Here is a 25,881-nt window from a genome sequence, read left to right on the forward strand (position 1 = left end):
TTGGTCTGGAACACGAGTCAGCAAATTATAGCCTACCGGCCAGATCTGGCCCCACTGCTCATTTTGTAAATAAAGTTTTATTGGAACACAGCAATGATCATTGATTTGTACATTGTCTATTGAATAGCTGCTTTCATGCTACAATGGCTGGCTTAAGCAGTTGCAACAGAAACCGTAGGGCCCACAGTGGCTAAAATATTTACTCTCTGGCCATTTACAGAAAATAATTTGCCAACTCCTGATCTTAGCTATAAGAGCAGCATTTCTCATTTCCTGATGATATTCTCACAGGTATTTGTTAAAATAGATTCCTAGCCCTCTCTCCAGAAGAATTGGATTATACTGGCCGGAGATGGGGTGCAGGAATGTTTATTTGTCACATATGCCCTATATTCTTGCTACTCAATGGCTACAGGCCAGCAGCTTTGGTACTACCTGGGAAGAGCTTCTTAGAAATTCAGGGTCTCTGGTCCCACCCCAGACCTGCTGAATCAGGGTCTTCATTTTAACCAGATCCCCAGGGCCTTCTCAAGTTTGAGAAGCAATGCTAGTGGCGCATTCAGTTCATCTGGGTTTTGACGGTTTTAGAAAGGGCCGACTTTTTCCCCTAACATTTGACTGTGATCCCAGATGTATTCATCGACAAAGCTCGTGGCTTGCCATTCTTGTGTGAGCCTGCGGAGTAGAGGTAGTATGGCTGGAGGGAATCAGTACCCGACCTATGATGGTGATGGCAATGCAGCCAACATTTACTGAACTATTGCTTTGTGCTGGACACACGTGTCAAGGATTCAACATAAGCCTTGATACTAATTTTTCCATGCAATCCTAACAGTAGCCCTATGGGGTACTATCTTCTTGGCACAGATGGTGTATGGGGGCCCAAAACAATTTGACAAATTGCACAAGCCACACAACTAGTTAAGGACCAGGCAGGGACTGGAACCAGAGACTCCCTGACCCTCAAGTCCTTGTTGTGACTGTTAGAGTCTGATGGTCCCCAAGTGGGCTGTTCATCAGAACCACCGTGGCTTTACTGAGATGATAGTCTCCAGGGGTAAAGCTCAGAGATCAGGACGAGGCCATGATGTTCAAGTGTGGGAGCCTGCGGCCGGACCTGTCTGTTGAGCCAAATTTGAGGCTCCAGAGTTTCACAGCTAGCATTTCTCCTACCTTGCCTTATCTTCTTGCAAGGAGGCACATCTGGGGCCAGCCTCCAAGAGGGTAAAGAACAGGCTGGGCGTGGCCAGTCAGGTGTTGTCAAGGACCTGAAAGGGAATAAGCTATAGGCCATTGGAGAGGCCTGGAATACAGGTGCTTCTGAGCTCCAGAGCAGAGTCATGGCAGCGACACCTGTCCCGTGTCTTGAGGGTCAGGGAGTCTCTGGTTCCAGTCCCTGCCTGGTCCTTAACTAGTTGTGTGGCTTGTGCAATTTGTCAAATTGTTTTGGGCCCCCATACACCATCTGTGCCAAGAAGATAGTACCTCATGGGGCTACTGTTAGGCCTATGGGGCTAACAGTGGACAGGCTACTGTGTGGGCAGTAGCCTGTAGGGCAGAAACATTTCTGCTTCGATCAGAAAGAGACACCAGGGTCTAGTCGACGTTTTGTAGCACAGACGTGCTGCTGGGTGTTTCACGACCGTCCTGCCCGGAAGAGCTGCGGTCCGGTAGTCTCATGGCTTAAAACCAGTTGTCTGGGTGTCGCAAGAGTGGGAAGAAAGGTTCTCTCGGGGCAGCAAGGCAGGGAGGAGCCTCGTGTCCTGTCATTCATGCGTAGGGTGGGGGAGGGGGAAAATCTTTAAAACATCGGCATGCCATGAGGGAGGGGTTTATGGATTTTCTTGACTGTTCACTCTGTATGGTGATTAAAAGAAAAGAAAAAAAAAAACTCAGCCATTATTTTCTAACAGCTGTTGTATCTTATCTCAGTAAAGTGCCTTTTACCATAACACACCATCATTAGACTCTATAAATCTTTTTCTATTTATTGTGTTTAAACGATACATGCTTTCCAATAAAATGGTATCATTGGTCTAGGGAGATATAATTTCTCTTAATATATAAGTTTCTCCTAAATTGGGTTGCTTTTAATTTTGTTTGTGGGGATGTTATACAATATGGATCTCAACCATGGGCTGTTTGATGTCTCATGTGCCCGGTTTCCCCCGCAAAATAATCTCTGAGCCCTACTGCTTTCTCTCATCATGTAGGATAGACATGCTTTTCTGATGACTGGCTCCTGCTAATAGGGTTTTTTCCACCAAACCCCTTTTTGGGAACCCAACCATCTCACAGGTGTTTACCCTTCTGTAGTAGGGCCTGTGTCCCTTCCTCCCAAGTACACGTTAGCTTTCTTAACACTGGTCTTACCCCAAGGGTGTGAAGGAAGGCAAACAGCATAAGAAGAATGAGGACCCATTGGGGGTGGGCGCCCCGACAGCCTCCTCCCTTGTACTGGCTTTCACCCTTCACCTTGTGAAAGTGTCTTGCCGAAACGTATACTTTGCCACTTGGATTCGTGAACAGAAAGGTTTCCTTGAGTGGGCACTGGATCCGTCCAGAAGTGGAGAGGGAAGCCAGGGACCTCCAGCCAGCCACGCGGTTTGGAAAAGTCCGAGGGTTCTTCTGCTCTCCTTTCGGTGACAAATAGGAGTCTTGTGGTTTTCAGCCAGCGATGGGGCCACTCGAGAGGGGGAACCTGCGCAGAAGGCTTAGAGGAAAGTCACGTTCATCTTCACGATTTCCCGAGCCGCCTGCTGTGCGCCCGTGTCACCCAGGAACCCGGCTCCGCAGCCCTGGCCGACGAGCCCCCGCTCTGCTGCCTGGCTCGCCAGGGTAATGCAAATGAGCGTGTTACATATGTACGGCCGTCCTGAGCGGCTTTGTTCCACCCCCCCGCTTTGTAATCAGTCCAGGCCTAAGTATATTATAAAGTATATTCTCCTCATTAAAACAATAGTGGAGGCTCACAAAGGGAAATTGTTAATATGTGTTCCAGCTTGTCATTTCTGCCTGTGTGAATAAAGAAGATAACCGTTCCTTGGGGAAACTATTTCGGGAACTGAGCAACAGATAGGCTAGCCAGAGAATTCTCTTCACTGTAATTTTCCTTTTTGTTTGTACTCAAAAATAACATCCTGATGGGCTCTTTGGTGCCTCTGCACAGACAGAGCACAATTGCCACAGCCCAGGTGGTGTTAATATGGGACAATCCCCCGGGCACATGTCGCCCAGAGTTGTACAGCTTGTTCAGTGTCTCCGTCCATATGGCAGTCTGCACCATTCACTGAGAGGCGTCGGGGCTGTGCCTGGTGGGGACTGTGGTCAGTGTAGTGTGAAGAGAAGGCTCCCACTCCCAGCAGCCTCTGTGGTGCAGTTTGTCTTATGGTAGATCTGAGTGACAGCGCGCCTACTCACCACACACACACACACACACACACACACACACACACTGGACTAAGATTCCAGAAGAGCTTTGCTGGTTTCCCTCCCTATCCTCTCCCCACCTCCCCCACCCTCTTCATTTTCCCAAACACATGGTTAACTCGGCGGGTCTAGTTCAGGTGTGTGAAACATACCTGGTTTATAGAAAGTCGGTTAAAAGACACACACACACAAACTGCAAACTGGGTGGTGGTTCATGGATTAACTCAACTTCAAGAATGCATGCCTGTACTAGAGTCCTTCTATAAACTCCGTGGCTTTTGTTGTCTTTTTTTTTTTTTTTTTGCATTTTACATTGCAAAGAAGGTTTTCGTTGTACAGTTTGGATGGTTGTGCTAGGGATTTTGATTTTTATGTCTTAAAGTGAAAAGGGGGAAAAGGAAGAGAAAATGATTATCAGACTCAGAAATCTGAGAGTAAAACATTCCCCGGAGGCGTTAGAACTGAAAAGGGAGAACCAAGGAAACAGAGATTTCCCAGCGAGTAAGGTGAAAATAGGAACGCTTTAAAAGGCACTTTGGGAAATTTACCAGAAGGCAAAGCATTCTCCATTTATATACCTAAATGTTGTTCCACTTTTGTATAACTATTTGTATTCTTGTTTGGTAAACAAACAGACCCCATAGCAACTGTTCCTGATGATATTTATACTACCTGTAAGACTTGCCTAAACAAACAGACGTATTTTTATGACCTTCAAATTTCATTCCTTTTATAGTCTACAAGTAAGTCAGACTAATGGCAGGTTGACTCCTTCCTTCCTTCCTTCCTTCCTCCCTTCTTCCCTCCCTTCTTGTTTTAATACTTTGAAACCTGTCTTTGAGGGATCTCTTCTTTATGTATATTTTACATCTTGGCTATGAATGTTGAACTTGAAGGTATATTATGACAGAAGGAAAGAAAAACCTAAAGCGTTTGTGTAAATGATGTGGTATTTGCTTTCAAGAGGGGCCTTTGAGTCATCTGGTGGAATTTTAGGTTATATATCCGAAAGGCTGAAACTACTACTATAGACCTCAAAACTGGACAGAACCTCTAAGGCTATGTCTCTACCTTTTATATCTTGAACTGTTGATGGAAACATTCTTGTACATGTGAGCCCCGGTGTTCAACTTCCATTTTTCCGTATGAGTCATATTTATGACAAGAACAAGAAGTCTCGTGTTAAAGATCAGTGTGAGAAGTAAATGGCAGTTTACTTTAATTAGAAAAAAAAAATGACACCAAGAGCTGGAATAATCCAGTGGTGTTTGAATAAATTAGAAGATTGTACAGGCAAAAATAAAAAGAAACTTAACAAGGATAAATGGGAAGTTGTCCAGAGTTCAACAAAAACGTGTTGGAGAGTGGGACAGAAGTCAGTGGATGGTATAGCATGCATGCGTTTGTTGAGCAGAATTTACCAAACCCCAACCACGTGCCAAGTGTCCTAGGCTCCGGGGCACACAGCTGTGAGCTTGACAAAGTCTGTCCTCATGGAGCTGACATTACAGTAGCAGGAGAACAAACAAATAATTACATAATAAAAAGGAAGAAGTTCTGAACAAAATAATAAAGCAGGGAAGGGAGAAGAGTGAGTCTGGCAAAGGCTCTGTGAGGAAGTGACCTTTGAACAGATGGAAAGAAGTGACAGAACAGCCCTCTAGGCTTAGGGTGCAGCAGAAGCACGGGCCTTGAGTCAGGGGCAGAAAGAACATGTTTTGCGGGACCATGGCCCAAACCTCATTTAGTGCGGGGGCGGCTGCGTTTAGTGGTGATAGGTGTGGACTCTGAAGCCGGACTGCCTGCATTCCAATCCAGGCTGCCCACTGAGGTGACTTAATGTTGGTGTTCTCAGTTGTCCATCTGTGAAATGGGCGTGGCACCAGGCTCTGGCACATAGGAGATGCTCAGTAAATATTAACAAGCGCTGTTAATTACGGTCAGTCATTTATTCATTCAAACAACATTTATCGAGCATTAATTATATCCTAACTATATAGGTTCAAGGACTTAATAGAGGACTACAACCTCGTTCTGCCCCTTTGGGAGCTCACAGTCTAATGAGAGAGACATACAGGGAAGGAGATGCTTGCAACACAGTGTAATAAAGGTAGTGATATGAATATATACAAAATGTGATACAGTGTCTGCTTTGTTTAAGATGAGCACTAGTGGAATGTCACAGTGTATGTATTTCCACTCCCCTCACTGTGCATCAGGTGAAACTTTTGAATACGGTAAGGTCCATGAAGGAAGGTTCACTATCTCTTGTTGATTGCTCCCTCCCAATCATCCGGCATAACCAGCCTGGTATGATAGGTGCAAAATTTCATCGCAGAGACAAGCTGAAATCTGCAGAAGAAGGTGAACTAAGGGAATAGTAAAGATTAAGAACCCACTGGGAGTAGTTCTATATTTGCTACCCTTTGGCCACAGATGCTGTAGGAGTACCTGGTTAGTCTTGTTGGTACTTACAGAAATCTTACAGATACTTAAAGAAAAAGCTGGGTTCTGCCTAAGAAAGCTCCTCAACCGTGAGCTCGCATCAGAATCATTGGGAGGACTGACTCTCCTGCAAACTGCCAGAGCCCAGTCCCAGTACTTCTGATTCAGTAACTTGGGGTAAGGACTAAGAAATTGCATCTCTGCCAGGTTCCCAGGGTCCATGCTTTGAGAACCACTGCTTTCGACCATCCTTATGCTGTGGCATTCTTCGCCTGCTACCATTCAAAGTGACAGAGAAGCGATGTGGAGAAGGGAAAATTCTTAAGACTATGACCCCTAATATAAACTGTTATGGAACAGAATTTTTAAAAATTCTTTAATATCAGCCGTTAAATCATCTGTAAGCACTCTTGTTTGTTTTTCTAATTTTTTTTTTTTATGCCTAAAGATGCTTTTTGTGCTTCAGCCATCTGCCTGCTCTCATTCTCTTCCTTGTAGCCGTTGAGCTCCTACTGAAACTATAAGGCCCAGATCAGATATTACAGCATTTTCTGTCCCAGCCATCTGCTCAGTTCTCTTTCTCTACTGGTGGAGAATTGGGTACAACTCTTTCAGTGAGGAAGGGAACAGCCAGCAACCTCCGATTGTATGTGGTTATTCACGTTGTTGTTGCTGTTGTTATTGATTTTGAATATGCATCCCTACAAACTGTGTTTTTAATCAATTATTTACATCTAATATATTATCTATATTATAAAAATTAGAGGCTAAGGGTGAAAAGATATACCCATATACATGTGTATATTCTTACAAAAGCCCTAAAATAACAAAAGTTATCTTAACACACGCATACAGAAACTGTAATATTATCTTACCACTCACCCATGGGTCTTTTCATGAACCCCAACTTAGAGACTCCGATCTAGGAACCCAACACGATGCTTATCACAAGTTCAGTGTTCACTTAAACACTGTGCAGTTAAAGGCACAGAAGAGTTTAATCCAGTGAACTTAATGAAGCATCTTGTCCTACAGAGGAATAACAGTAATTCCATAACATATGGGATAGTTCTAAGGGAACATCAATGGAGAACCTCATGGTTCTCAGCTAGTTTGTATCCTTATGTCACTCGTCTCCTCATCTCCAGCTTGTGCATCTGGTCCTCACACTACACTTACGTGATTCTGCTGTTTCTGGAGTATAATTGCACTGGCTTCTGTTCTGGAGAATGGAACAATATTCTGGAGGAAGGACTATGAAGAATTAGTATTGAACTTTTATTTATGTTCTTTGGTTTTCTTGGGTACCGTTGGTGCCCCTAACATATGGGCACATTGCACATAGACCTCATGAGTCACCAATGCAAACACACTTGCATTGACATAATCAGAATGCCTGCCTAATGGTGTTAATAATTTTTGGATTAGTGGTCCCTATGTCTGTATTGACACAGTTGCTCACAGCCACTCTTTGGAAAGCATTCTGTTTTCTTAACGAGATCCCAATGTTAATGCTGCCAATGGTAAACTCTCATAAACTCAGGATGGCCCTTAGTGGCATAAGAAACAAAAGCTGGACGTCTGCCTTTTCCTTTTTTTTTTTTCCTTCCTTTTATTTATTCCTTCACTCATCACCATGTACACACAGACATTCTGCTTTTGTCATCACCCACTCGCTGTTTGTGATCAGTTGCTCTCAGATTCTCAAGTTCTCATTCTCTGCTCTATTCTCCTGCTGGGGCACATACTCCTGGCATCTGGGAACCAAGATGGCACGTTTTGCCCAGTAAGAGAGATGGGGCAGGCAGTTGGGTGAAGTGGATGGTGAAGATGCTGATCTCATGCCACCCAACCCTGGGTTCTTATCATTGGTAGAGCAGCACTTACTAGTCACATCTGCAGCCTGCAGCCTCGGAAGTCCTTTGTGATATGTGTAAGTCCCAGAAGCAGTGGATGGAGTGCCCTCTGTGGGTTTTGTGTCCTCTAAGTCCAGGAAGACCCCCGAGGCTCTTCCTTCCCCATTGAAAATTCAATTAAAAGTGTGTCTTCAGTGACTTGCCGCTGGTTCATTGTTTACTGAGGAAGTTAAGCCAGCTAGAGACCGAATCTACTTGTAGAATACATCATGCACTTTGGGTTTCCCAAACCTCAGCCATCTGGATTGACGTCCCATGATTGTGAACTTCGCCATAGCTACTTATAGTATGATTTATATTATTCTCTTTAAATCAAGTCATTTTTTTAAAAATTAAAGTCAAATAGGCCTCATCCTAAGAAATGATACCGGTGAAATCAGGGGTTGGAGATACTCCATATGTTTTTAGCTAATATAAATTAAATCTGCCAGTTTTTTTGTTTTGTTTTGTTTTAAAACTCTGCATCCTTGCTCTAACGGACATTGTATGGCCCACCTTTGAGGGCATGCGTGTCCTGTTATTTTGGTCAGATTGCCTCTTCACTGAGGAGAGAGACCTTGATTGAATATGGTACTATACCAGGTGGATTGAAACCCTGTTTCAACTGTATGTTTACCCTGGTTTCCTGGGAAAGCCCAGAACTACCACTTATCTTCCTAAAAATTTAATTCAAGATCTTAGGTACACACATATCTTGTACTTCCAGGCTCCTGGGGTACGAACCAGACTTAGAGGATGCCTAAGGCAGATGTCGAGCTTGGGCACAGTGAAGTTCTGAGTTGTCAGGTTTACCGATTTATCTGTGTGTGCCAGGCTGTTCCTGATCCATGTAATACCCGGCAAACATCACTCTCAGATGAGATCACTCTCCATATTTGTGCTCATGTGAAATTGGTGTTTGGTCCACAGAAACAGGAAATGATCTTTTCGCTGTGCAAACCACCTCCAGTCTTACCTTTTCTATTACATTAAGTCTTAAAAAGCCTTTCCTATCATTCTTAGGTAACAGGGCCAGCTGGCTTTCTTTTTTCTTTTTCTTCTTCTTTTTTTTTAATGAGTTTGCAGCTATTACTTGGTGAGGTTGCCCAGGGCCGCCCCCTCCATATTTATCCATTTCTATCTTGTTATTCAACCCACAGTGAGTAGGGCACCCCCTGAGTGTCCCTTTAATAAAGCACATTTTTAGGTCAGATACAGAACAGGAAACTCTCAAGGCACTCAGCACTCAGGCTGTGGTCCGTAACCCACCACCACGGGCAACACACGTGAGCTTTGCGGACAAGCACAGTCTTGCAGCTCAACCTGCACTAAGTAGAACTAAGTAGAACCTGCACGTTAAAAAGATCTCCTGACAATTCATATCCAGAATAAAATTTGGGAAGCGTTACTCTGAGAGGAGCAGTGAGAGAGGAAAGTTGTGTTTGCATACCCTTGTATACAAATACCATCTTTTAAGCCTGGACAGTAATGGCTTTGCATCAGTCTCCCACCATGTCCCATTTTGGCCACACCTGCATGTACCTGTTCACTACTTATTACTGAATATTTTGATTAAAAGTGAGTGACTTAAATAGATTGCAAGAAAATATAACACTGAGAAGTCATGAATCTGATGTCTTAGTCAGATTTTTTTTCTAGTACACATGAACATGAATTTGTAACTACAAGGGTGAGGATATCTGTATATCACTCACACTCGCCCCACACACTGCTCTCATGGGCCATGCTGTGAGGGCCATTACAGAGAGGGAACCCTGTATCTCTTACAGGATACTCTGCAGTGCAAGGGGGGAGAACAAAACCAAAACCAAAACCCCTGGACCTAAGTTGTAAAAGCTTTTATTTCAGATCTCAAGTTAGTTAAGGTAACCCTCACATCCCAAGCCACAATATTGAGAGCAGATAATAACAATAATCTCTATCATTGTTTAAAAGCACAAATTTGGCTCTTAATAGACTAATTCACAGTCACTCCAATTGCAAGTTTTACTCATGAATATCATATCACAAGGGAATGTGAAATCCTCTAATTAAACATGATTTGAAAAGCAGCAGAAAATTGAGATGATGAGCGTTCTGGGGAAGGAAAGTCAAGGATTCACCACATGAGAGAGTGAAAGAGAGAATGTGTGTGTGTGTGTGTGTGTGTGTGTGCATGTGTGCACACATGTTTGTGTGTCCGTGTGTGTGTGTGTGTGTTCTGTTGGTGGAGACTTCATCTTCACTTACTTCAGGGTGGACTCATAGGCTTTCCTCAGACACTCTTGTCTTTGTGGAAGGTGATGGAACTGACAGCGAGCGTACGTTCAGATAACCGATGAATAAACACATAGGATGGCATACTTCTGTAATGAGTGAAAAACAAAATGAAGGCAGTCTGCTAGAAATGTGACACCTGAGCTGTCTCCCAGCTTTCAATGGGAAATGAGAAGCCAGCGGGGAAAGGTCATTTTTACAGAGCTCTCGGGAGAGAGGATGCCGTGCTCACATCCTCGTTTCCCGTGTTCCCACATATCATTTGTGCACTGGTAGGCAGGCATAAGACCTTTTCCTCCCGATACTGCAGGGTAACCCAGGAAGAAACTTGACCTGTCACTTTAGTTTCTGCAAGAAACTTTGACTTCCCGCTGGTTTTGTGGAGATCTCTAATAGTAGGAAAGACGTCAGAAGAATAAACTCTAAAATGGAACATTGTGGTAGAGATTGAAGTCGTCATCTCTTTTGCTCTTGTTCCTCTGCATCGCTCTGTATCGTAAGGTCCACTCTGATAGAGTCCCAAAGCAACCTACCTTGTTTGGTGTCCCTGAAATGGACTTATGGCTTATATCATAAACAGATCCGTTAGTTTGTTAGTTTGAACATTTAAAACATCTGAAGTCACCATGTCTTCTGTTATCACTTCATCACTAGAAATCGAGTTCATACTCCTCTCTTTCAACCTGTGAGATCCCTGATCTGGTACTTACAGGGTCATCAAAAGTAGGATGTGGTAGCAAAGTAGAAGGCAGGGAAATCTAGGCTAAGAACTAAAAAGCGATGCCAGAGAAGGGGAAAAAGTGGCATCCTTTCTGTGTAAGTTGTCGTTAAAGAATTAAACGTATAAAAGAAGAAGCTGTAAAGTAGTGGCTTTCATTGATACTTGCGTAGTTATGGTCACAGTTTAGTGTAAAGCATTTTTTAGTAGGTGGTCCTGAAACTGTCAAAAGAACACCTTTCTGGAACCCTGAGGTCTGTGGTTGTCACAGGCTTTGGCAAGGAGTGAGCAGTCCCTTGCCACCCAGCCAAAACCATGGGCTGTGATGGATCTGAGAGGGGAAGATTATGTGACTGACTGCGTTAAGGGGTGGACATAAGGAATCACTTGCACATGGACGTGAAACCAAAGAATTGGAAAAAAGACCAGCGGGGAGAGACTTGAGCCATAGGGAGGCACTGAGGCAGTTTGGCAGAGAACTGGTCTTCATCATCAGTCTCTTGGTGCCTGTCTTAGGGTTAGCATTGTTTATGTTGGTTGGTTGAATGAAAGGCCGAATGGTGGGGGAAAAGGAGGGTGAACTATGGGCAAGAGAGAAACAAAACTGCATCTAGGCGGGAAAGCTATTAGTTGTGCTTTCTGGTATATTTGTAGGGGAATGGTTTGGAAGGGAACCGCTTCCTGCTTCACAGCAGCGGTAAGGACACCGTTAATCCTTATTGAAAGGCATAGACCTCCTTCATTCCTTTAACCAGTAATCACTGAACACCTCCTGCTTATTCATCTCGTCATTAACAAGATGTGTCATTTTTGTCCTGTGCAGAATCCATATGCAAAATGTAGCCAAAATCAATTTATGTTCATTGTTTATTGATTTTTATTGATGTTTATTGATTTTTTAAAAAGATTTTATTTGAGAGAGAGTATGGGAAGGAAGAGGGTGAGATGGAGAAGCAGACTCCCCCATGGAGCTGAGAACCGGATGTGGGACTTGATCCCAAGACTCCAGGATCATGACCTGAACTGAAGGCAGTCGCTTAACCAACTGAGCCACCCAGATGCGCTGTTCAGTTGATTTTTGGCAAAGGCACCAAGACAGTTCCTTTAGGATAGAACAGAATACTCTTTTTGTCAAATGCTGCTGGTGCAACATGCAAAATAATGAATTTGGAACTCTTCCTCACGCCGTATACAAAAATGAGCTCAAAATGAATGTGAGAGCTAGCTCTCAGAAGAAAATACAGAAATAAATTTTCATTATGTTAGAGTAGCCAGTGATATGACATCAGAATCGCATGGAACCACAGGAAAAATAGATACATTGGACTTTGTCAAAACTGGAGACTTGTGCTTCAGAGCACACCATCAAGAAACTGAAAAGACAATCTAAAAAATGGGAGTAAATATTTGTAGATCATACATCTGATAAGAAACTAACATGCAGGATAAGTTAAAACTTGCTGTTCAACAGTAAAAAAGATAGCCCAATTTTTAAAAAGTGGACAAAGAATTTGCATAGTCCTATCTCTAAAGAAAATATATACAGGGTTGGTAAGCACATGAAAAGATGCTCAACATCATTAAACATTAAATAATTATAAATAAGAAACACAAAAGGCACCACGTTTCATTTACCAAGGTGGCAAAAATAAAGACATATAGCATGTGCTATCAAGTATGTGGAGAAATCATAACCCTCAAACAATCCTGGTCAGAATTAAAGGTAGTATAGCTTCTTTCAGAACTCTTCTGACATTTCCTCAAAATGTTAACTGTAGACTTACCACATGACCTGCCAATTCTCCTCTTAGATATATACTCTAAAGAACTGAGAACATCAATTTAATCATGTACATGGACATGCACTCTGGTACCACCACTGTTCACAGTAGCCAGAATGTAGAAACAGCCCAGATGTCCATCAGTGAATGAATGGATTTTAAAAAGGGGGGGGTCCTATACACCCAGTGGAATACTATTCAGCTGTAAAAAAAAAAAAAAGAAAAGACATACTGATACGTCCTACAGTGAGGATGAACCTCCAAAACGTTATTCTAAGTGGAAAAAGGCTAACACAAAGAAACACATCTTGCATGATGCTATTTATATGAAATGTCCAGAATAAGCATATGTCTAGAAACAGAAAGAAGGACTAGTGGTTAGAAGGAGCTGAAGGTTAGGAAGAGACGGGGAGTGACCATAAATGGGTAGGAGATTTCTTTTTGGTGTGATAGAAATGTTCTAAAATTATATGTGATGTGGTTACACAGCTTTAAACATATTCAAAACCATGGACTTATACATGTGAAAGAGTGAATCGTATGGTGTATGAATCTCTCAATAACACTTAAAAGGCAAAACCTATTCCACCTTTTTGAGTGATTGGAGAATGACCAACAGTCTTTCATAACTCAATTTGTGAAATAACATGCCAGTGAAATAACACACGATTTACAATTTGGGATTAATTCGGGGGAAGCATGGGGGAAAGTAGCTATAGACCTGGTGCACACAGATGGAGACTTTTGTTACTGATAAAATCAGGAATTTCCAGAGGAAAAAACCAGCACTCTTAGAAAGGCGAAAACACACATCTTGGGGGCGACTCCAAAGACAACCGTGAGAACTTGGGTCAGGCACAGGAAAAGCTAAGAGTGTGCCTTCAGAAGAAAGGAAAACTGTCTTTAACTTGGCAGGAAATGTCTTGGGGTACAGCATGGTGTCTGTTGACTTCATCTTCTTCAAAGATTATTCTCCTCTTGGTTACACCAGAGAAGATTAACTTTATAGGACGCTGGTATACTTTGACATAAGAAGAATAAATTTCCCTTCTGTTACCTTTTGGCACATCCCTAAAGGCAGTCAGAGTACAAATGTCTGTTCCGCTTTTCCGAGGACACAGAAACGCTCCCATTCAGAACTACAGCTGGTATACCACACAACATGACTAAAAGGCCAGAAGCAGGGCTCAGCCACACGCACCATGGGCTCTGCTGTGCCACTTTCAGGGCCAGGGGCGGTGTCAGTATGGAGTCCTGCATACCACTTGATTTTTTCATGTGTGCCTGTATGTGTTCATATTCGTACATATATAAGAAAAGAAATAACAACTGCACAGCAAAGCATTTCTGCAATGTACAACGTAAAAACATCTAAAGTGATATGGTGAAAGTTGTTTCTTCATCACCCCTGACAATTATTATGGTTCCTTCTGTGTTTGTCCAGACATACTGTATCTGGGCACCATCACCAGCCTGTTCCTTTTCCTTCCATAGTCAAGCACTTTTTCCCAGACAACTTAGTGTATTTAAAAGTATCCAATTATAGTCACCAGCCATGCAGATCAGGGCGGCCAGAGCCAGTGGTCCTGCATTCTGAGATTCATTAGAGCCTTATTAAAAATGTCTGGATCTAACCATGGTTCAAAACCATGGACTTATACATGTGAAAGAGTGAATCGTATGGTGTATGAATCTCTCAATAACACTTAAAAGGCAAAACCTATTCCACCTTTTTGAGTGATTGGAGAATGACCAACAGTCTTTCATAACTCAATTTGTGAAATAACATGCCAGTGAAATAACACACGATTTATAATTTGGGGTTAATTCGGGGGAAGCATTATTAAAAATGCTTATTTAGCCTTATTAAAAATGTCTGGATCCCCGTGAAGCCCTGCTCACACCTAAGTTTACCAGGAGATTTGGGTAGGAATGGAGTTGAATGGCCTTCATCTTCTAGAAAATTAGGAATGTGGGTAAAAAAAGCAAATATTTCAGAGCTTTGAGTCCTACACCTGCTCGTGGTCATCATTAATCAGCTTTGCTTGGAATACACCTTGGGTGGAATGCCAGTCTGGCTGTGAATTGCACCAAGCGCTCTTAGGTGGGAACACAGACCCGCCCTCGCTGTATACTTGAAGTGCCTTTTCCTTCAGGGCCTAAATAAACGCACCTGTGACATGCCCCAAATAAATGAAATTGAAGTATTCTATTATATATTAAACATGAAAAACAAGTAACAGTAGTGTCTATAGTTTCCATTTTTGTAAACTAGTAATACATTAGAAGAAAAATGTAGCACTGTAACATACCAGACATTAACAGTGTTACCCAAGGTGAGGTTATTAGGTGCAGGATGGGGGTGGGGTGGTGTGAGGAATGGACTTTCTTCAGTAGCCAGCTCAGAGTTATGTGAACTTACTAAAATAAGAGCATATCTTAATTTCATAATAAATACTGTTTTTTTTTTAAAGATTTATTTATTTATTTATTTGACAGAGAGAGAGATCACAAGTAGGCAGAGAGGCAGGCAGAGAAAGAGAGAGGAGGAAGCAGGCTCCCTGCTGAGCAGACAGCCCGATGCGGGACTCGATCCCAGGACCCTGAGATCATGACCTGAGCCGAAGGCAGCGGCTTAACCCACTGAGCCACCCAGGCGCCCATAAATACTGTTTTAATGTACACTTAAGCTTTCAGGTGGTCTGCTGAGTATGGGATGTATGTGTGTGGGAGGACTTTGTTTCTTTAGCTTTCAGTTGCCTTTCTAAGGCCTTAGTGAACTGTCCTCTGTTCTTGGAAATAAGTCTGTACCAAGTTGATCCAAAAAAAAAAAAAATTTTTTTTTAGAGCAGAATGGTTTTTAGTCAAGCCACAGGGCCTTCACAAATAAGTTAACCAAAAAGCAGAGAGATTGGGGGCGGGGGGTGGGGAAAGGGATGGCAGAGTCCATGTTAAATCATGTATATTTTATGTTGAGTCTTAAATCCCTCTAGTGAACACATACTGTTTTCTTTCATACTTTTCAGAACACTCTGCAGTTGACAACACCACCACCACCAACAAAAAAATACAATTAGAATAACCATTTGCAGTTTTTAACTAGTGATATTAATATTGTATCCTAACTAGTTGAGGCATTTGGTTTCCAACTTAAGGGATCACACAAAGTATATATAATGTTTAAGAATGTACCGGGCACGGAGCATCTCTCGAGAGCTACTTGAGAGAATAGTCATAGTGAATTTTAAAAAGTAGTACTCATCTACAGATCCATCCTATTTCTCTGAATGTGTCTTGTAAAAATCAGTTATATGCTGGAAAGCTTCACCTGGTAAAATTTTATTTTTAATGTTATTCATAAACATATGAAACATGAAGGGACTCTCAGTGTCCAAAATGGGTAGTTAGACAAATTTTGGTATGTAACTAGGGCCATGATAGTTTATCGTGGGCTGCTAGCTTCAGTAAATAGTTTTGAAGACAGTTGGTAGCATGAGAAATTATGTATTTATTTATTTTTTAAAGATTATTTATTTGATAGAGATCACAGTAGGCAGAGAGGCAGGCAGAGAGAGGAAGGGAAACAGACTCTCTGCTAAGCAGACGCCCAGATGCGGGGCTTGATCCCAGAACACTGGGATCATGACCTGAGCTGAAGGCAGAGGCTTTAACCCACTGAGCCACCCAGGTGCCCCGAGAAATTATTTAATAACAAAATTATGTTAAATATAAAAGGATGATATAAATCTTCACACCTTAATTTGTCAAAAGTGGGTATTGTATATTTATATATATATATATATATATAAATGAGTTGGTAAAGAAAATAATGTTTTAGGGTGTTTTTTTTCCCTTTTTTCTAAGCTATTGGTAGGAATAGTTTTTAAATGATTTCCTTCCCATAGAATAGCTGAGAATTCGAGTCATTAGAAGGATTCTCTGATTTCAGATATTGCCCATAATTTTTGAAATTCTGCTTTGGTACCATATCTGTTTATTCCAGTGTTACTGAGACATACGGTATGTGTAAGTTGTGCAGCATAATGACGTGATTGACTTGATGTACTTGTGTCATAACCATGAATCAAAAGAGTTTCGCTAGTGTCCATCATCTTATGTAATTGATTGTAGTCTTTAAAAAAATCCAAAGATAGGGGTGAGTGGGTAGCTCAGTGGGTTAAAGCCTCTGCCTTTGACTCTGGTCATGATCCTAGGGTGCTGGGATCAAGCCCCGCCTTGGGCTCTCCGCTCAGCGGAGAGCCTGCTTCCTCCTCTCTCTCTCCTCTGCCTGCCTCTCTGCCTACTTGTGATCTCTGTCAAATAAATAAACACAAAATTTTTTTAAAAATCCAAAGATGAACTTGGGTTGGCAGTAATTCTTTTGGTCCAATGGACTTCCTCTGTCTTCACTGCTTAGAGAACATCCTTTTGTCATTGGGCTTTGTAAGTTCCACTACAGAGCCACCTTCATTCACTAGTCTTAGTCTTTTCTCTCATGAGGGACACCTTTATGAGTTAGACTTCTGTAATTTTTTTCTGGTTCCCAGATGTATTTTCTATTTTAAGGCAGAGAAGCTTGTCATTATTTTCAAGTGATATTAAATTTCCAGCATAATTATTTAAAAGCCAGAGAGACCTATTGATCCCTGATAAGGTGTAGTTCTGTGCGCACGTGTGTTTACTCCTACTGCTCCTTAGTTTAACTGTTCATAATATGCCCACCGTGGATTCATTATGTTATAAGTCAGGGACAAGTGGCATTTGTGTATGTCTGCTCTGTGAGTGTGAATCGATAGATGATAGATGAATGCACATCCTGGTGGTAATATAAAATAGAAGCCCTGCGTGTGTGTGTGTGTGTGTGTGTGTGTGTGGTCATGATTGAAGTTCAAAGTCATGGAGAGGCAGTGGAGTAAGTTGCAAGACAGCCCTTTCCTTGAAGGGAATGTGCTTGAGTACGAAACAGAACTCTCTGTGTTCGTTTTACACTTCTATTTGATGGAATCTAAGGTTATGGAAATGAGTATAAAAATAATTTGTCTGAAAGAAGTCTGGATGCAGAAATCTAATAGAGAAAATATTTGAGAATATGGTTCCTCAGCGAGTACAACAGATATACTTCCCCCAGCACCATATGGCGTGGATCAAAGCATCCCATGACTTGGATCCTTGTGGTCAAATCATTATGTATTGATTGGAACCCCACTGGAGGATTAACCCCTCGTGTTCATGCTAAGTTTTTTCTCACTCTTGGTGTCTGTAATTTTAGGGATATAATCTTTTTGCTGTTATTAGTGTCTTTTTAAAGCTAATCATTTGCTTGGATATATTTGTTTTTCTAAATTATTTTATTCTAAATTATTTAATTGCTCTATTCTTTGCTAGATAAAATTAATTTATGAAAAGATCATACAATTATGTGAAAGCAGTTTTCTGGTGGAAAGGAGGAAGAAAACGTATAATACTCTGGGTAGAAAACAGCAAGAGAATCTCAAAATCAAGTACAGATTTTTATCATTTTCATTATGTAGATTAAATGATAAATTCTAGCTTTTTAAAGAATCCTTCACAGTCTGAGTAGAGAGCTTTGCCTCTAACAAAAGCCTGTCAAACACTTTTCATATACAGTGGTTACATTTCTAACATTGGACTATTCACATCTTGGAATTTAACTCTTGCTTTCAAAGAACAATTCAGAATTAATTAGTAAATTCATGGGGAAAAAGAAACCCTCAATTCCTCCATGTCCACTTTCAGCCATGTGGGTTCCTCTTGCCTTTTAAGTCTGATGGGATGGTTCTTGGCAACATATTCATTCTCTTGTCCTTTTGTGTGTGTGTGTGTGTGTTTTTTTTTTCAGTTTGTCCCATGAGGAGCACCCCCATAGCCATCCTCTCTATGGACATGGTGTATGCAAGTGGCCAGGCTGTGAAGCAGTGTGCGAAGATTTCCAATCATTTCTAAAGTAAGAATGATTTTATATTGCTTTTTTCTTTTACATAGCCATCACCTCCCACTGTTCATGCTTTTCCTCATAAAATGCCTTTTTGATGGAGGGTTTCATACCACCATTTTGAGAATGGACTCTAAATCATAAGGTCTAGCACATTGTCATAGGAGCAGTTACAAAATCTGTGGAGGGTTGATTATAAAGGGCAAAGGAGGTATAACCAAGGACAGTTTTGATGGCTCTTCGTGAGAGTCTGTGTTTACCCGTTTTCTCAGAATGACAGTGATTAAATAAAAATTCTCCCAGTATTAAATTAGCAATAATTTATTTTTCACTTTTATTCATGTATCTGCATACTGAATCACTGACTTACTAACTCTCATTTTTTAGAACTGCTATCAGTGACTGGCTAGTTTTAGCTTGGTGATTGGTCCTCTTTGTTTTTCTGCAAATGACTTTATACACTTAAGAAATAGGTGCTGAGGAAATGCTACCCCCTTGCTTCTTAACTTTCCATTTTGGTGTTCCCTTTAGTTCAGATTCACGTCCTTATGGTGAGAATGCAGTAACTTAAATTTCTCCAGTTACAGTATGACTGAAAACTTGAGTTACTCCATTTGAATCTGTAACACTGTTAAAGTGTCTCTGGAAATAAATGATACATGAATCTTCTCCTAATTGAAATGAAAGGCTTCTGCACTACATCTTACTATTTCCCTTCCCTACAGTGACCTTGTCCTTTAATAAAATGTAGACTAAACTGCCCTGTGTTATGGACATCCTCATAGATTTATTGATAGTATCACTGAATCACTGACAGACCAAATATAATAATACATTGTGTTCAGCATATTTACCTATCATGCCATAATCCAGTATATGCACACGTATCAGTCCTCTATATCTGGCTTCATGATAGCTTACAAATTTGGTATTTGGGGATCTTTCCTTCTGTCTTTTCTGTCTTATTCAAGCCTCTAAAACTAGAAGCAGGCAGATTTATGTGCAGTTTTCTGGTTTTGTGCAGTCTTTATATTATTAAAGCAATCTCTATATTATACTTTATGGACCTGGATACAAATATAGTAAACCTGCCATTGAAAGTACATCCAGTGTTATCTGAAGGGGGCTTTGGTGAATATCATTTTTTAATTAAGGAAGCCTGTGAATCTATTTCAGAGCTTCCCAGCTATAACATTTTACTTGAAAAGCGTGTGTGTATAGGGGGTCATTAGAAACTTAAGTACTTAAAAAATTTTTTTAAAAAGAGATGCCTGAAATTTGTTTTAAATATCAACAATCAAGATCAGTAAGCAAAAGCCCTTCACAGTTCTTATGACTCAAGTTACTGTTATTGTGCTGTGTTCTCTCATAAATCACTCATTATAAATCATTGTTTTGTTATTACCTAATTGTATTTAGATAATGAAAGAAAAAGACCTCAGCAGAAGCCACTTTCAAATTCTGACTTCACCTTCTGCACCAGTGCTAGCCCTGAGAAATGCATTGGTGCTAATTTCGCTCATCTGTAGAATGGCTGATAACCATCTGTAAATAAGATTTATTTTCATAAAGTCTCTAGAAATATACAATTGCTATGAATATTCTCAGTGTATCCATTTCTGAGTCACAAAAAAAGGGGCAGTTTTTCAATACGATCCATTTTAAAAATGTTGTTTATTACCAAAGTATTTCCACCCTCATCCTCAAATCAAAAGTCCATTTATTATGTAAACTGACAATTAGGTGATATCTATAAATAGAAAGAGATAGATATATATAATCATATGTGTTTTATATATAATTTTATTATCTAATATATATTTATTACATGTAATATTACATATATAATTTTTTTTTCTTCTGTGCCTCCACCACAAGATAGTAAACTTTCAAACCACACCTCATGCTAAAGAAGAGAATCTAAAGATCATCAGAATTGGGACCTAGAGTAATTCCTTTTTTTTTTTTTAAACCCTTTTAAGGATAGTAGAAGAGCCTGGCTCTTTATAGGAAACCACCTCTCAATTATTTATTATGGTTTTGCACATGAAATGACATGTTTTCAGTTCGTATTTGCTCAGTGGAATTGGAATGCCCACTGCGAACCTGCACCTGTTGCTTGTTGATTTCCTGGGTTTAGTTGTGGACTTGTATTTGTTAGAAGACTTATGTTCGCATGCTACAGAAGCCTGACTTAAATTGGCTTAACCCCTCATCCTTTCCCCCCACTCAAAAAAATCGGGGGGGAATTTCCCCTAAAATAATTAGGGAATTATCATTCCCTAATGATAATGGACTCATTACTGGGACGTCCATGGCTGTATTCAGATCCTTCAGCGGTGTTACCGGAGAATTGGTTCTGTGTCTGTTAGCTCAGTTTTCGTCTGTGCTGCCTTCGTTCTTAGGCTCGTTCCAAGTAGAGCTAAGGAGGACGATGCCATGCCATGAAGTTTATTCGTCTCAGAGCGCATCTCTTTTCTCTGCAGTTCCAGCAGCAGTCCTGAGCAGACTCTCACTGACCCAGATTGAGTCACGTGTTCCAGCTTCGAGCCCATCACAGTGATGTAGCCAGGCTCCCATCAGATGCACACCTCCAGAGCAGACAGGGAAGCGTTCACCCCCATGAACCACGTGGGGGCAAGGGAGGAGCGACTTGGTCCCTGAGTGCGAGAAAGGAGTATATAAACCAGCAAAGGGAGCTTAAATGCTGAAGAGGAAAACAAACAAACAAACAAAAAACTCTAGAACTCACTGTTCTCTTACTGCTTTCCCTCATTCCACATCAGTTGGCCGCATATTCCTCTCGAGCATGGTTTTAGTTCTTGGAAATTCAGAGTTGTCTTCAGGTTTCCGTGTCTTGCTTAATGTAGTGGAAAATAAGTTCGTCTTCTCGCAGACTCACTTCTCCCCCATCTGTGTGCTGTCTAAAGCGTAATCACCCTGGCTTTAGTGACACCAACTTTGCTTTCCATTGAACTGTTCTGGAAGAGCTACTGTATTTCGTGTGGGTCAGACAGAAACCACGTGGCCTCTGATTCACGTTCCCGTGGAGTCACTGTTACTGGGAAGTGATGTTTTAAGCATTTCTTCTCCACCTGTGCAAGAGTGTAGATCCTGGAAGCACATCTTTCTTGGGTTCACTCTTCTTTTCCATTATCCCTCTCTAGAGGTGTTTTCTCATGGTTTCGGCAGGTTGATAACCAGCAGCATTTGGCTTCTCCAAGGCACTCTCAATAACAAAATGTAGCATTGCTCAGACCTTGACTTAGTTGTGGCTTTCTAGTTTTGTTTTGTTTTTTTCTCAACCTATCTCCTGGTCCCCTGATTCTATACTCCCCTAGTAAGTGTTTATAATTAAACATCTGTACAACAGGGACAGTTCCAAGTACTTCCCATATGCTGTGGACCCCTGCACAACATGGATTTGTTGCGGAGATCCACTTACATGCAAATTTTTCCCGCCAATAAATACGGTAGTTTTATAAATATATTTCCTTTCCTTATGATTTTCTTAGTATTTTCTGTTGTAGCTTACTTTATTGGAAGACACTATATAATACATATAATATATATAAATATGTGTTAATTGACTTTTTATGCTGTTGGTTAGGCCTCCTGTGAACAGTAGGATACTAGTAAAGTTTTGGGGGGAGTCAGAATTACACAGATTTTTGCTCACTGAGGGCATCAGTGTTCCTAACTCCCACCTTTTTCAAGGGGTCAACTGTATAACTCATTTAATCCTTACGCCACCCTGATAATTAAGGTTTTACTCTCAACCTACAGATAAGGAAACTGACACAGAGGGGTGAAGTGATTTTCCCCAGCGTCACACAGCTAATGAGAGGTGGAGTCAGGATCCAAACCCAAGCTGTCTGCCTTTGTAGTGCTTGTTCTTAACTGCTATGCAATACCGCCTGGTTTAGAAGCAGTGCAGTTTATTAACTGCATCCTTTCAACTTACGGCAGTAGGTGTAGAAAAAGCTTTGAAGCAAAGGCAGATTGGGTGGTGAAGCCACTCTGTATTAGTGTGTTCAGTGAACTAGTTACACAGCATCTCTGAGCACCAGTATCCACCCACATAATTTGGGACAATAATCTTAGTATCCCACCTCTCAGGTTTGTTGGAATTAAGAGACACATCATGTAAAGTGCCTGACCAGGCACTCTTTAAAAATATATTAGTACTTCTTTTCTTATTTATTCACTTAAGTATATTTTTAAAGGAGGTATAATTTTATTTAAGTATATTTTTAAGTATATTTTTAAAGGAGGAATAATTTTAGAAATCCAAATGTATCTAGGGGCGCCTTGGTGGCTCGGGTTGTTAAGCGTCTGTCTTTGGCTCAGGTTGCGATCTCAGGATTCTGGGATCGAGCCCTGCGTGAGGGTCTCTGCTCAGCGGGGAGCCTGCCTCCCTGTGTCTTCCGCACCCCGCTCCCCGTCCCCGTACCACTCCACCTACTTGTGATCTCTCGCTCTGTCAAACAAATAAATAAAATCTTTAAAAATAAAAAAATAGAAATCCAAATATTTCTGACCATTCTAGGGACTGTATCATGACACTGCAGAGCATTAATCTGTCACGAGAGACTGATCTTTAATATTTTTTAACCATAAAGTTCTTGTTGAAAGTCCCACATAGTCAAATGTGATTGGGGGAGGGCAGGGGTACAGAATAGCAGGCTTTTTCTGTAAGGGATCAGACAGTAAGTATGCTGAGTTTCACAGCTCCTCACCTCTGCCATTGTAGGCATAAAAGCAGCCATAGGACCAGATGTAAGGAATGGGCGTTTAGATTGCTAACCTCTGACCTAGGGTAAAGGTTTTTGGTATCATAGCCTTCATAGCTGGTAAATCTTTCTGCATTTCTGTGGCCATTGCTGTTCTGGGTTATTCCAGTCTAGGTTTACAGAACCCTTAGGTTTATTCATATTTTGGGGAAACATCCACGTATGCCTTGCCCTGTTACTTCATTCACCAGCCACAGTTTTTATACTTAGATGGGCTTGGGTTTTTCCACCTGGTTTTTAGGGCTCAGTATGAAAGGGCAAAGTGACTTTGCTCTGTAACTGTTCCCTGACCTTCTTCTGCTCAGGCTCGTGAGATGTAACTTTTCAGAGTAGCCAAGATCAGTTATTCAGGATAAAAATCCCATCTGACAGTATAATGCCAGTGTTCACAGAGAGAGAGGTTACGGGAAGGGAGGGGAGACTCATGGGTCTAAAAATGAGACATATTCTTTTTTCCCTCCTGAGAGCAAAATATCATAACTGTTGGTAAATCAAAACCAGAGATTTGACACTTTTCTGTGATCATTCTGCAGTGTTTGTTCCCAAGATGAGGTATACCACAGGGCCCTTGATTTCAAAGATAAATACTGTACAAATAACCATCCTGTTGTCTTTCCCCCACAGCCAACAGAGGCAGGCTTTATCAGAATCAGCAGATACCCAGTCTATTGTACTCATTTATTTCCCTGTTTCTTCTCAAAACAAGTTGCAGTTTTTGTGTTGATTTTTTTTTTAACCCCTCAGCCATGAGTTATCATGTGACTGTTGGATTTGTTACCGCTAACGGATACCAGCAGGTGCCCATGCTAATTTTAATGAACTCCTCCAGCCCTGCCTTGCTTGGAGTCCTCCGATAACGGCAACACAAAAACAAGCCCAATCCGATCCAGATAGGTGGAGCTCCCTGTGTTCCTCCATTCTCTCCACACTTGGATCGGGTGGTTTCTTTTCAAACCCGGTTGAAGACACAGCCATTCCCCGGGGAAAACACGGATTTATAATTCTTCCCCCTTTTCTTTTCAAAAAGGGCTCACACAGCTTGCTGAGAGAGTGGAGGAGCAGATTTGAAGGTTGAATCATGACCGCATTTCCCTGTTTCTAACTTCGAATGTAAAATCAGACCCAGACCCATAGTTTCACAAATACCAGGTAGTCTCACGTGCTGGGGAAGAATCTCTCTCTTTCCCCGAGTTTTTCTTCTAGATGGTCATTTGTGTCACATCTCGGAAGAGCGAAATGCACATCCTTGCTTGGTATCCATTTGAAAGGAATTCTTGTTTCTGTTTTGTTTTTATTTTGGAGCTGTTTGTCTTGGAGAAGAGCACCACATACAGCAAACCATTCCTTTGCACGTTGGACAGATGTATATTATTTATTAAAGCAAAAGAAATGTTCTATGTGCTCTAATAGGCCAGGAGAAGTAAAGGTGAAGGAAAATGCCCAGGGCCGGAACTTTGACCCTTTCATAAAAGGTCGACAACTGCAGACAGTTGAGGACATTTCATCGGCCGTTTGCTTTAAAAAAAAAAAAAAAATTTTTTTTTCTGTGAATTTTACTTCTCAAAACTGTGAAGAGTTTTATGTGAAAGAAACTACTAAGTGCACTCTGTAATGTTTTCACAAGTGTTTTTATCATGGTAACATCTTGTTTACTTTAGTTCCCGGCCTAAAACTACTTGGAACATGTTAAGAAAACATCTCGAGAAAGCCTCCACAAAGAGGCCTTTGTTTAACAACCACGGAGAGGCTGCAAGGATCACAAAGGTGTTAACTTTCCGCCCCTTAAGCACTTCCACATGAAGTTGCAGCAACCATGTTTGTGGTTTTGGAAAAACAAAGTGTATGTTAAAGAAACCAGGTATATGCTAATACATGTCAAGGAGGCCGGATATCATAAATTGTTTCAAACCATTTGTGGCTCTCGGTTTGCACGCCTGAAAGTTCTGCAGTGAAATTGCCTCCAGTTCACGCCAGGAGGCTTGAGCACATGTAGAGGGAGGAGCAGGCTCGAACGTGGGTGTCTGCAAATCTAAGCCCAGCCCCACCATTGAAATCTCCAGAATATGGAGAGGACACTGGTCCCCTGCAGAACCCCCCCGCCCCCACCCAAGTGACAAGTGTTTGAGTATCACAAGGTGAGTTCAGGGGTTTTGGATGAATTTGACTTTTACCCTGATCGTGCATTTTTGCCTTGCTTTAGAAAAATTAAGAAGTGGTTGCTACCAGAACTCATCCCCTCCCCCTTAAAAAGTCTGCCCTTTCACCTTTCCGACTTGTTTGGGAGTTCAGGACCTTTCCAAGTACTCTAAGAGGTCAGAGTGGCCTAAATACCACAGTGCCCTCTAGTGATCTATAGAATACTGGATAGAAAAGTTTAGACAAATTTATCAAACAAAACAGGCCCCTTGCCACCACTTTGCTCAAAAAAAGAAAGAAGCAAATAGCCTTTGAACCCATCTTTTTCCAGCAAACAGACTTTAGTCAGAAATGCAAATGAAATTTAATCTTTCCTTTTAGACTTTGGAAGCTTTAGACAAGTTCTTTAATGTCTATCCTGCAGTTAATTCTGCATATAACTGAGTGTGTGTAT

General features: G+C 41.3%; 1 protein-coding gene across 17 annotated transcripts in view; it reads left to right on the plus strand.

The window, feature by feature from the left end:
- The window catches only part of FOXP1 (forkhead box P1), a 528,267-nt gene that overhangs the window by 451,458 nt on the left and 50,928 nt on the right, over nt 1–25,881 (plus strand). For all 17 annotated transcript variants that reach the window (XM_013052518.2, XM_013052512.2, XM_013052546.2 and 14 more), the window contains one exon: nt 18,406–18,510. In XM_013052518.2, the coding sequence (XP_012907972.1) occupies nt 18,406–18,510 (105 nt within the window). The remainder of the gene's footprint in view (nt 1–18,405; nt 18,511–25,881) is intronic.

The sequence above is a fragment of the Mustela putorius genome, unplaced genomic scaffold (genome assembly GCF_011764305.1).
Source record: "Mustela putorius furo isolate JIRA1106 unplaced genomic scaffold, ASM1176430v1.1 tig00000095_pilon_pilon_pilon, whole genome shotgun sequence".
NCBI classification, from domain to species: Eukaryota; Metazoa; Chordata; class Mammalia; order Carnivora; family Mustelidae; genus Mustela; species Mustela putorius.